The following is a 13,071-nucleotide window of genomic DNA, read 5'->3' as shown; positions in this document are numbered from 1 at the left end:
AGATGAAATAATGGGTGTTCATTGGTGCACAATTACACTATTCAAAATATTAAGAACTTTCAGAAATAACAGACAATACAGGGAAACAGCTCTTTTGTTTCACTATCAATAAACACTGTGGATTCAGACTTGAGGGAGTTTTAGAAAAATGCCTGGCTTAAATAAATGGAACAAAACAATCAGCACATGCAATTAAATGTGTATACCTATATATGACTTAAATTGCCTTAGTGAAGCGAATTAGTGTCACAGTTGCCCTTAAAAGCACTAACAACATTTTACGTCTGATTGTATCATATACTAGTATGCTCAGAGATCACACTTTTCTTAAATGTGCACTCTGCACATCTCACTCATAGTAAAAGCGGATCATGTATGTCCTGCCATATGTAAATGCTGAGAACTGCATTTTTAAATAAGCCATGACCCAGAACTGGGAAGTTATGCATGCTAGAATACAGTTTAATAGCCTAACTAAGCAGCTTGGATACTGTATTCTAACTGGCAGCTAACATCTCACAGTTCTAATAGCTGTACTTCTATAAAGGTATATGATGTCACATCACCCACGTACATTAAGACTGGGAATACACACAACTTAATACAAACACACATAAATAGATAAATACATCAGTAACGCAACTTCAGCACAGGAATTTCTATGACTGAACATGTTGTAAAGATCATTTCTGACCTAAAATCATATACACAACATTCTAAGAGTCACACATGCTTACAAGAAGGCAAACAAACATCTAACAGTTTTATCTGTTCTATGCTGAAAACAGTGTAAAGTCACCCACAGCTGCCTAAAAAAAGGGGAGAGAAAGTTAGAGAGAGAGGTTTCCCAAAAGTCTATCCAAGTGACTTGTAAAGTGATTTAGGCCACTGTTTCACAAGTCCCACCTCAGTGGTCATTTAAAGCACAAGTGTGTATGAGTGAGTGAGAGAGTGAGAGATTTACATGTACGTATGCTTTAACTTACTTCTCACATTACCCTTAGCAATTGACAACTAGTGATCAGCCCAGTCACAAAGATGCAGGTACACCAGTGTGAAGCCTCACTCACTGCAGACGCATACTATTGATAAAGCTGTAAAAATCACTGTGGTCATTATCATTTTACCTCAATAGAAGGAGAAAGCTCAGCTGTGCAACTACACATCCAAATGACCACTGCTACAGTAGCGTTAGTTATATGGGTTATAACCTGTCAAGGATAGAACAGCCGGCCAGCTTTCAGAGCTGTGCCCAAACTGTCAGTCAAGTCAAGATGAGCTGCCTAAAGACCGGTCTGGGTGCCAAGCCCTTCATTAGATTTCATGACAACACAGAGGGAGAGGCTTAACCCTGAAAAGACAATGCTAGGAACAAATAAAGAATGTACACCCTAACACACCACACCCAAAAACACAGATGATATAAACCTCCTATGAACCTACTGGCCCTAGGCCCTTTATAAGACTGACCATATTACACTCTTGTTCTCTTACTAAGAAGTTGTATGATCAAAACTAACTGCCCTTATCCAAGTGAGACAGGTGACATCCCTGGGGTAAATTTGCAGTGTCCCATCCATTTATCCAAGTTACACTTAAATAGGGTCATTAAGGAGCTCTGTTTTATGTGAATTGGAAGTTTGTTCCAGAGGAGTGGCAATCTCCAGGAGACATATTGGTCTCTGTAGCATGTCCTGTTAATATCGCAGGCTAGGTTAAGATCCCTACAGCGAGTGAATCTTGTTCCATTTAACTTGCGGATGTGCAGCATTTCCATTAGGGCAGGGTCCAAGACTGCTCTGTAGTTCAGGAAAAAGTTGCCTCTCAGCAGCCTAGAAGATAGTCTCTCCATGTAGGTCATGTGATGAAGCCCCTGAATTTTCTTGGTGAGAAACCTCTGATGTCTCTCCAGCTGCTGCAGGGGTCTGGTAAGGTGCATACAGAAGGGAATGTTGTACTCTTATTAGTGGTATGATGAGGGATGAATACAGGGGAGTTATAAACATCCTTAGCTCTGTATGCGATGCCCGCACGTATGAGATGTGCAACATAGAAGGCCTTCCTTACCACTGTGGACACATGGCGACTGAAGTTAAGGTTGCTATCAACCTGTGTTCCCAAAATTGTTAATACTGTAATTTGCAAGGACTTCCCCTTTGCCGAAATGAATGAGAACACTTTTTACTGTGTTTAGTTTTTTTTTTTTTTTTTTAGTTTAGTCACCTGCCTAGCTAGATTGACAAATGGCACCTAACCTAGGTGGTATGCCGACTAGCCATGCTACCTATTTTACCTCTATCCAATGGTATTACTGAAGTATAATTTAATATTTTTATGAATCCTAATTATGTACAAACTTTTTGAATGTCTATATTGCTTCTATGCCTATTTGTTAATCGTTGTTAGTTTTCTGTATTTTAGTATACAAATGTCTACCATTGTGTGTTTGAATGATCTGAAGTGGAGCTTTTCTCCCTGGGCCTCCGCTGTAAATAGACCAATGTCCAGTCGGAACTTCCAGGTAAACAAATGTGAAATAAATAAATAGTTTAGGATCCATGGCTTTGCACCAATCATTTGTCTGTGTAAGCCCTTTTTGCAGTAAGTCAGCATTGTTGGGAGACTCCATGATTGCACCTAGTTTTCAGTAATCAGCAAGCTTGGTAAGCCACAGGCCATTTATTTTCGCCTGGACAACAGTAGGGGCCCCAGCACAGATCCTTGTGGTACACCACTGGTAACTGGTCTGCTGGTAGAGGTGGAATCCCCAACTTTGACTGTATGTGTTCTGTTGGTGAGCCAGTTGGCTACCCTTCTAGTGACATATGGGCCTCTGGGACCTCTTCAAGTTGTTAGTGATAAGAGAAAAGGAATGGCTATTGCAACAATGATCAGCTGAACATCCACCATTATCCCAAGCTTACTTACAAAACTGCAAAAGTTCATCATACTGACACTTCATTGAAAGAGGAGGACTCTTGGACAGACATGCTGAAATAGCCTTTAAATGAACCTTGATACAGTAAAAAGGCCATAAAAGAACTCACAAACACTGTAAAACCAAAGAACTAGCTCTGAGTGGGTTCTGTTATGTTGTTGGCACCAACTAGAAAACATTTTCCATTAACCAATATATGATTTTCTACTAGCAGGATTTCTTGCCTCCATTAATACCTGCTGCACATCCTCAGTATGCAGGTATCTAAAGGAAATTAAGACCCCAATCCAGGAAGTTAGTTTCCATTTGTGAAGGTCAGCCAAACAACTTCACACTGACAGAATGTAGGATGCATATAGAGTGAGATTGTGCTTTATATCCCAAGCTAACATTGACAGCCTGCAAGGGGGGGGGGGGGTACAAACTGGTTTCCCTCATTTGTTAGTGTACCACACAATTGTGCTAATGTCTGTAATGACTTGAAGAGGTCCCAGAGGCCAAAGATGGCTCAAAGAGTTGAATGCCTTGATTAGGGCAAGCATCTCTTTTATATTTATGTGCCTGCATCTGTTCTTGGCGTCCCACACACCTTGATCTTTTATTCCTACCGTAACTGCTCCACAAACAAAATCCGAGGCATCTGTGTGACTGACAGCTTTGTACCATGGAAGGAGATGGAGAGACCTAGATTTAAGAATATTTGCTGTCTCCACCACATGATTTCCCCTCTGACAAATCCTAGCACTGAAATTCTGTGATTTGAAACAAGATGTTGGTGCTGTGACCAAAGAAACTCTACATATCACTGCAGCTTTCTCGTGTAGAGTCTTGCCAAGGGTACCCCGAGAAACATAGATGCCATGAGACCCAAAATGCTAAGGTATGACCTCACAGTGACTGAAGCCTGAGAGAAAAAAAAACGTAAAATAGATCTACATCCTTTTTTTTTTCCTGTGGAAGAAAAGCTCTGATCTTCTCTAGGAATACCAGATCGTGCAAGAGATCTCTCACCAAAGTGAGAGATGTCCGACACCTTTAAAAAGACTCTGCTATGATAAGCAAGTAGTCTAAATATGAAAAAATGTGGATACCACGTAACTTGCAATGCAGCTAGACACTTTAGTGCAGTGGTTAGTCCAAGGGGTAAGGCAAAAACCTGATGATGTAATCCAAACACACAAAACTTTAACAAACACAATAAGGATATCTTTTAAATCTAGTGTTACCAAGAAACTTAAATGAGGAAAGAAAGCAACATGTTGCAAAGTAACAGCATTTTAAACTTGGGCACCATCAGAAACAGGTTTAGGAAAGAAAGATCCAGAACTAGTCTCCAAGCATTTTCTTTCTTTTGTACTAAAAAACATCCTTTAAAGAGACAATCCCAGTGTTTAAAATTAGGGTCCCAGTTAAACTGACACAAGTCACACCCACTTTGACAAGTCACTTCCATTCCCACCCACAGTGTCATTTTACTTTACTTTTAAATATCCTGTAAATCCACAGTTCCAGTCTTGTTTCAGCTCAGGATAAACTAATCTTTGGATTTGTGTTCCTCTCTGACTTGCATTGCATTGGGGAACTATGCCCCCAGCTTCTGGCTCATATTTAAAATAAAGAAAGCTGTGCCAAGGAAAAGGGACATCAGTGTTCACTAATTTTTATGTTGCATCACTCATGCTTCTACAGATGTACAAACAGCCCGCTCATAAAAATAGTGCACTTGTCTACTAGTATTCAGAAATCAGCACATATCAAACTAGAAGTTGAAAAACCTTTACCCAGGTGGGAAGAAGAACCGGTTCTATCACTCTCTGGGACAACTAGTGATGAAGGACAGGTGGAAATAAAGTCTGGTCTGGTGGACGACAGATTACCCCCCCCCCCCCAGGAAAGGAGACATTTCCTCCAATGGCCATCTCTAACCTTGATAAATGTTGTTCAGACCCTATTTGTCTGAAACTGTTGCCAAAGAGAAAAGTGCAGATTCAGACTTTCTAAAAAGGAAAAGAGGCTGCAAGGGCGAGAGAAACCAAGGTCCCTTAAACAGTCACTCTAACTTGTTGGATTGCCCTTGGTTTCGGGGGGGGGGGGCCCAGAATTTTTTGGAACCCCCTTGCCATTTCTTAATGTCTGTTTACCTGTGTTTTTTGCCAAAATCTAATGAGGGGTTACAGAATCCCTTTGAAAATTTGGGAAAGGAGGGCCGAAATAAATACAACTGAGATTCTCTGTATCAACCTACCCATTTCATTACATTTTTTTGATCACCTCTGCAGCAGAGGGGCCAAAACCAAAATCTCTATCCAAAGGAAATTTTAATCTTATTTTTAACATAATCTGGAAGGTTCTGAGAACACAGCCAGGCAAATCTCCCCAAAACAGAACCGGTCAACATAGCCCTGGTAGTATCAGCACAGTAGCGTGCACACACTCACACACTCACACTAAACAATGAGCTGCGACTTTTACAACAGAAGAAACTACTTGTTTAAAGCAGACTTTTCCTCACATATAGAAATTGCGGACAAACATTCCTCATACTTTCACAATCAGTCAAATTTGCAGAAGTACATACTCCCCCCTATACTTAATTTTTCCATCCTTACCAGAACAAGTAGGATTGGAATTCACCAAGTGCTCAGCAGCAGTGGGATCAACTAAAGCTACAGTGTATAAAAGACTGAGAAACGTTTTCCAATCTTCCATTTTAGGGCAGCTGACTGATTATCATGAATATTGTAGGCATTAAGTCGTACACACCATCTAAAGTAGACAAAACTGGAGAAATAGGTGAAAATTCTGTAAATTCCTTCTGTAACAGCTCACAGTATTTTCTGAGGAACTGAGAAATGAAAACTGTCACATTCTGGAAACAGTCTCAGAGAAACAGATACCCCCAACAGGCAGAATCAGAAACTGAGCTCTACTCAGTCAGAAATCTGAGGGGGGGTGTATTTGCCCCTCTACCTTCATGTAGAGATTCAGAATTCTTCTACCAGAAACCAGTTTACAAGAAGGATCAATAGGCCGAACTAAACCCCGAGCCAGACCTAGTAAATTACTCCTGAGCAAGGCTAGATACACGTTCAATTTTCTATTTGGTAGGAAAGTGAGGCAACAGTGTTATAAACTGCAGCAGCTTGCTGGGGATGGACACAACATTCTGACAAAGCAGGGTAGCCCTTCCAGTTCCCTCTTTCAGGACCAATAAGAGTGGCTCTCCCTTGTCCACCGACCTCAAAATTACAGAGGATGTGGATAACCCCCGGTCCACAGTGGCTATAAGTGCTTACAACATAAAAGATAACAGAGTGGTCCGAGGTAAAACTAATGGCCACAACAGAGTCATCCACCTGCAGCCGAGGAAAACTGATAGCCTGCTGTGGTGGTAAAGGCTGTTCATTTTGTGGCTGGAAGGAAGACAGGCATTTTGTTCCATGGTCAAGCCGAACATGGTGCACACTTCTCAGAGAAAATAAGCAGCAAAAGCCAGTAAAAATTTAAAATCTTTACACGTCACTTCACTCACAGAAAAAAACACAGTAAAAAGCACAGCTCAGAAAAGTAAAATACACAATTTCTCCACAGAAAAAAGTGCTTTTTAAACATTTACTTGAAACTTTTAAGTAGGTTGTTGTTGTGGCTTTCGGCTTTTCCCGGTTAGGGGTCGCCACAGCGGAACTCCGGTCCGCTAATGATTGGCAGTTGATTTTTACGTGCCGAGTTGCCGGCCCTGTCGCACAACCTTCAACTAAGGTACGCCCATTCATGCATGTCTCCACACAGAAGACCCTCTAGCTGAGAATCGAACGAGACAACGTCTTGCTGTGAGGCGACAACGCTACCGCAGCACCACCACCGCGGAGCACTGAAACTTTTAAATAGGTACGGGGAAAAAAAACAGTGCTCTTGTTTTAAAGTACAATATAGTCTCATGACAGTCCATTAAAACAAACTCCTAGCTAAGTTTCCTGAACAGGAAAGTGCCATCAAACATTTTTCTAATGGAAAGGTCCTCCTCTCCCCAAAGGAAAAAGTACAATATAATGTCATGACAGTCCATTAAAACAAACTCCTAGCCAAGTTTCCTGAACAGGAAAGTGCCCCCCCCCCCCAAAGGAAAAAGTACAATATAATGTCATGACAGTCCATTAAAACAAACTCCTAGCCAAGTTTCCTGAACAGGAAAGTGCCCCCCCCCCAAGGAAACCTATCTGCCCAGCACAAGCTGTCGATCCTCAAAAGCCTTAAAGGAGCATACTCTTCCCAGCAGAAAAACTATGAAGGGCTTGCTGCCAAAACATGTGGTGCCCTGAATCTTTGGAAGCAGCTGGCAGGATACAACTCGTATTGCTAAGACTACTACAACAATGTTCAATATGATAAAATGAAGCAAAGCAAATTTTTTTTTTTTTTTAAAGATTGTTTTTTTTACAAAAAGGCTGGGTACAATTAACTTTTTTTATAGTAATGTCATTTGATGTCCTTCCATATCAATGTTACAGTATTCTTTACATTAGGAATCCCCTGCCAACGGCAGCCTGACATCTGACCAGTACACCAAAGCCTTTTGGTTGTATGTAAAGGGTAGGCTGTAAGTCATGTGCCCTTTGAAGTTTTTGATTTTAGTTACCTGAAGTACTATCCACTTAATGCACGCATGCCTTTTGCATGCACACTGTAACAAGCAATCTTTCTATTTTCACATATTAAAATACTTGACACATTCGTGGGTCATTTCTTACAGTCCATTATCCTGATTAAGAAACAAAAACAAAAATAAATACAAAATAATGCAATCAGAAATAATCCTGGACACCGCAAGAACATAGTTTTCAGCTCAGTGTCTATAAAAATAAGCCTGGGAGTTCTTAAGTGAAAGTTTCATTATTAGTTGGATGTATTACAAAAGGGCTAGATCTGTCCAGCGCACAACTCCTGCTCCTCTACTCCATGGGGCTTACCTGCAGTCCTTTTTTTTTTTTTTTTTTTTTTTTTTTAGATCTCAGTCTTTAGCACTATAAACTGACCAAATCTGCAAAACCTAAACAGAACTTTTGTCACTCGGGATGGGTGGGGACGGGTTAAAGCTCCCATACACTAACCCTCTTAACCACAGTAACAGGGCAATGGTTGCTGAACCATGACACAGTTTTGGCAACTTACAGTGTTGATCAGGGGCAGGCAACCCCTAGTACCAGAGTGGAACTTGGGGCATTTTATTTGGTACTTGACTAGGTCGAGCAGAAAGGGAGTACCACTGACAGGCTTCATATACATTTCCCTCAAGAGGATTTTTTCACACTGGACTACATTAACTGTAATTTATAAGAAATGCAATCAAAAACATAACCACTTCGCACCTCCACATACACACACAGCTTGTTTTCCTGCACTTTAACATTCTGTAAAGTTAAACGCCATGACTTCTGGCACTGCTCACAGAATGGTCTTGACGAAGAGCGATGCTAGACTTCATAATGTAGCAGTCCTGCTTCAGCAGACCACTAGATAACGGAGAATGGGACATCTGAAAACAAGGCAGTCAGAAAAAGAAGAGGTGGTATCAAAACGCAGATCATGAATAACCTTAAAGGAAAAAAAACAGAAGGAGAAAAGGACTTATTGGTGCTGGAACAAAGCAAATAAAACGGCAATTTTATTAGCTACAGTGGCCAATTTAATATATTATTGTTTGTTATACCAGACAGGTGGACTTCAGCATGACCTATGGTCAAACAGCAAGAAAAATACAGTGAACAATGGCTGTCAGAACTACAATACCGACAAGTACTGCAAACAGCAATACTAGCAAGAATTACCAAGAACAATACATGGGAAACAGAATCCGATGTTGACAGCTTGTTGAGGAAAATAAACTACTACATTCATACTTCTAAGAAATGGAAGCAGTGGATTGGCTTTGCTGCCATACAGAGAATAAGGAATCTAGCAAGCCATTCTAAAGAACTTGCATTCCTTGAATAGCTAGTCTTTCAGCACAAACTAACCAAAGGACATAAAAACAAGACGGCAAGAGTTGGACTGGAAAACAGCCTACCAGTAAGAGTTACGGAAGAAAGCCAAAAAAAAAAAGACACGAATAGTGCATGTAGATATTTTTTTGAACACTGGAAGTCACTGCCCTGTTTGTAAACTGCAAATTAAGCATAACAGTTAACATTAGCACCAATATGATCAAATAAATATCCTTGTCTGGTTAATTCAGTGCTGCATGGGGGAAAAGTCATGGAAGGAAAGCTCTAGCTCCAGAAGAAAGCCATGGATTTGCTGGGCTGTGTTAACAGGTGGTAGTATAGCCAGAGGTCCAGCAAACAATGGGCAGATCACACATACATGCACCCACATCAACAACTGCATGAAGCACATTCAAGAGCTGAGATGCCTCTGTCCAGCCCAATAACTTCAGCCAGTCAGCAAGTGGGAAGGGAATTTACAGAAAAAAAAATTCAAAGGAAATTACTTCTTTTAATTTTAACAAATTTTAAAAGGACGTTCACAACACAAAAGAACAAAGATACACCATTCTAAATTCACAATACGTTACAGAGAATAGACTGCTCACAGAGTATTACATGTGGAACATAAACATTGTTTAGGAGTAGCATCTCGTTATTATTAGTTTCCATTTGTTTACTGTGAATGCCCGACTGGGCTAAAAACAACAACTTTTCAATGGAAGCCCAGGGGGAAAGTCTCCAGGCAAAAATTGTAAAATGTCATATATTAATACAAAAGTCGCACAGGATAAGGACTGCAGTACTGCTCTTAGTGGCAAAACTGAAAGACTGACTACTGTTAAAGCAGGCCTGAAAACACACACATTTTATATATATTTATATAATAAGATGATTTCTGATTACTACCACTACCAGCACCAGTGAAGAAAAATGTTTAAAAGGCAAATTAATTACGTGAATCAGCATATCAACCTGTATCAGTAAACACATGGTACACTGACCTGCAAAACAAGGGGGTGCAACTTAATTAAAATATCAAAGCTAAAAATAAGTTAAGCATTCTATTACACACAGATCGCATAGCCTTTTAAATTCATGTGTGTGTGTGTGTGTGTGTGTGTGTGTGGGGGGGCAGAAGCTATCAGTTGTACAACACAGTATTAAAATCTTTACATGTTCTGGGGATTCTTTGGGGATGATCCAACAAGCACCGCAGAATAAGGAAACACACCGCACACCACTCATTTTCGAATAAGAAAATAGTGATCAAATGTTAGTTCTTACCCCGGTTTCCAAAGATAGCCATCAGTTTGGCAAACAGTTGTCCCATGATGTTTCCAGCCGTATCCCAGTGAAAAACGTTAAATAACGGTGTTTGGTGCGAAGGAAGTGAGGTATCACTTAAAACAAAGCAAGTATACGGGGGTGATGAGGTAAGGGGCCAAAGGGGAACCTCAGCAAAGACTTACAAGCCCACTGCTGCGCGGAATAGGTTGACAGACATACAAAGATAGGACGTTTAAAAATACTACAAATAATGTGCAAAAACGCAAGAAATGTTGTCTTCAAAGCGGGTTAGTGACTGGGGCCAGACCCCCATCTAAAGGTAAACAAAGATCTTGCTGGAACGGAGATAATCCGAGAGTAATGATGATGGGAACGATTTACTGAAAGACTGGAAATCAAGCAGTATAAATTGATAAATCCATACCCTTTCTTAAGTACACCACTGCCGGTCTTTGTGTGCCACTGGCACAATTGCATGCGAAAAATAAAATCGAGAGGAGGAGAATGCTACGTGACATCACGTACGTAGAAGGAGTGGTGCTGGGTACAGGGGTGCCTTTCCAGCTACAGGCGTTCCCTACCTCTTCGGGAGGGGCTAGTAAGTGTATCGCTTGGGGTCGCGAGAGTTTCCACAGTGTAGTGATAAAGATATTTGTATACGATGATATCGGTTCATGTTATGTTACGGCCACGACATAGTCATACAAAGTGAAAGGGACTAGGGAGTTTTGCTGGAAGGAGACCAGTTTGGTTAGTAGTAAAACAAAACCGAAGCTGAAAGTTTAGTGTTGTCAAATAGCGGTGGCCTGCTGAATTTAGCCTAGGATGTGCTTCACAAGTATCTGTTCGCAGTATGTTGTTGAATTTTGGAAATTCCACTCAAAAAGGTTTTTTTCACACATTCGTGGTTGGATGCCCTGATGAAATAACAACGATAAATAACACGATAGTATTAACTCTATAACAGAACCTTGTATATGTTTGCGACAGGAACATATTTTTAACAGGGATGTGAGGTTCGTAGCTAAAGTTGGCGACGAATGCCCCTTATTTTCACAATTGGTTTCTCAGGAGTCACTGGGGTTACCACCTGCACATATTTATTATTTACTCTGGACTGTCCGTATTTGGGCTGTTGTGTTCTCCCAATAAAGGTCATTATTGTAAAACAGCCATAGCGTAGTACACAAGTAATGACTGAGCATAGGCGTAACAATCAGTTATTGAAAATACAAATGTTCGAGTGAAGTGTTTGTAAGCTAGTATAACCGTTTGCTAACAATGGTCTATAAAGGTTTCTTAGGGTGAACTCGAGCAATTGCTAGTAGCATATAGTCAGGATTTATGAAACGGGTTATTGCTATTCCTTTGCGATGGAACATAATTCAAGTGTTTGCTGAAAGTAGCTGTTGGATTACTTCACTTACCAGTTTAAAAGTAAGTAAAATAAAGGTAAGTGGAGGGCGGATAAAGCAGCACTAGAAGTTCAAATATAAAAGAAAATACGGAGTGCTACCTTCCAGCACTTAACTTCTTGAATTCTGTTTTTAGCTTATTGGAAACGCTTACCATCTAATCCAATACCATATTCATGGGCGACTTTAATTACCCCACTATTAACTAGGAATCCTATATGACGCCAAACGTACAGGCACATAGATTCCTGGATTTTGTAAACACAAACTCCCAGGACCAGATTGTCAATACACAACCAGGGTTGCACCATATTGGATCTGGTCCTCACTAATACGGGAGAGTGATGCATACCCCCAAGTGTAATATCCTCCCTGGTAAGGTTAGACCACAAAATTGTCTCCTTTGCAGTAAAAAATAAAACCTGGACCCCTGCTAACCCTGGAATATTCAGGAACTGCTTTAAGGCAAACTTCCTGCTATTAAGTGATAACCTGGCCAATTTTTCAAGCCCCTATAAACCCTGAGAAGGCTGTTCATAGAAACCAAAAACAAGCATGTTGATAGAGGCAGCCGGACACACCAGGAAGTAGTAAACAACTAACTCAAAACACAAGTCACCCTGATGAAATCACAAAATCAGAAGGCTGTATGGCTTTGTATTAGAACATTACCCCACTGTGATTTTTGTGCAGGAATGGGTGTGGCCTGCATGACTGACGGGCCAAGCCCATGTGAGGTTGCATGCAAAATAACGGCTGAGTGACAAGCCATGCAGATTATCCATCCAGCAATCTGTTGAATTTTCATTCATTCAGTCAATGTATTACACAGTTCTGAAGAAGTCTTGGATGATGAAAGCGCTTGACCGACTGTGTTACTAAATATTTCTTGTTGCGGAATTAAATATTTTTATTTGATACTACCGAGTCTGGTTCTTGGCTACTTGGAGTGATGATTCTGGTTTTTCTTGGTGCATTTTTTTCCACTCCGTACACCATTTTGTTGTTCTTGGTGTTTTCTTGGTGTACTGTGGCCTAGCCCAAGACTCTGCTTTACAGTTGTGGCTGGAATGCAAGGGAACAGTTTATCTCTGGTGTTTGAGGACAAATTTGAGTCTGTGCCGTGCCCTTGCGGTCAGCGAGTGGAGGTGGCTGACAGCAATATTTTGCAGCTTATTTTAACCTTGATGAACAAGGTTTCTGAACTACAAGAGACAGTTCTAAAATTACAACACCCAGCTACTCCTAGGTTTGAAGGAACAGGAGGACGTCAGCAAAAGGAGACGGGTGGAGTGTCATCACTTGTTAACCATACGGTGAATCGAGGCCATTTGGCGGTGGAAACGGGTGATGCTAAGTTGTCCATCTCACCTTTGTTCTTGCTGTTTGGGTTCGGAGCCGATCTTCGGCTGCGACTCGGCCATCTTCTATAGCTCGAGAGCTGTTT

General features: G+C 40.8%; 1 protein-coding gene across 2 annotated transcripts in view; it reads right to left on the bottom strand.

The window, feature by feature from the left end:
• The window catches only part of ARL5C (ADP ribosylation factor like GTPase 5C), a 232,498-nt gene extending 221,715 nt beyond the window's left edge, over positions 1–10,783 (bottom strand). The window contains exon 1 of one of the 2 annotated variants that reach the window (XM_044055293.1): positions 10,634–10,783. In XM_044055293.1, coding sequence (XP_043911228.1) covers positions 10,634–10,727 — 94 coding nt within the window. In that variant the 5' untranslated portion in view covers positions 10,728–10,783. Of the gene's footprint in view, positions 1–10,206 lie in introns of both variants that reach the window. The other variant, XM_044055295.1, reaches the window with a different exon arrangement.
• Between the last annotated feature and the right edge of the window lie 2,288 nt (positions 10,784–13,071).

Source organism: Protopterus annectens, chromosome 13.part0 (assembly GCF_019279795.1).
Source record: "Protopterus annectens isolate FY-2018-M chromosome 13.part0, PAN1.0, whole genome shotgun sequence".
Taxonomy (NCBI): Eukaryota; Metazoa; Chordata; order Ceratodontiformes; family Protopteridae; genus Protopterus; species Protopterus annectens.
Note: the sequence above shows the minus strand (reverse complement) of the source record. Positions and strands in the feature narration are given on the sequence as shown.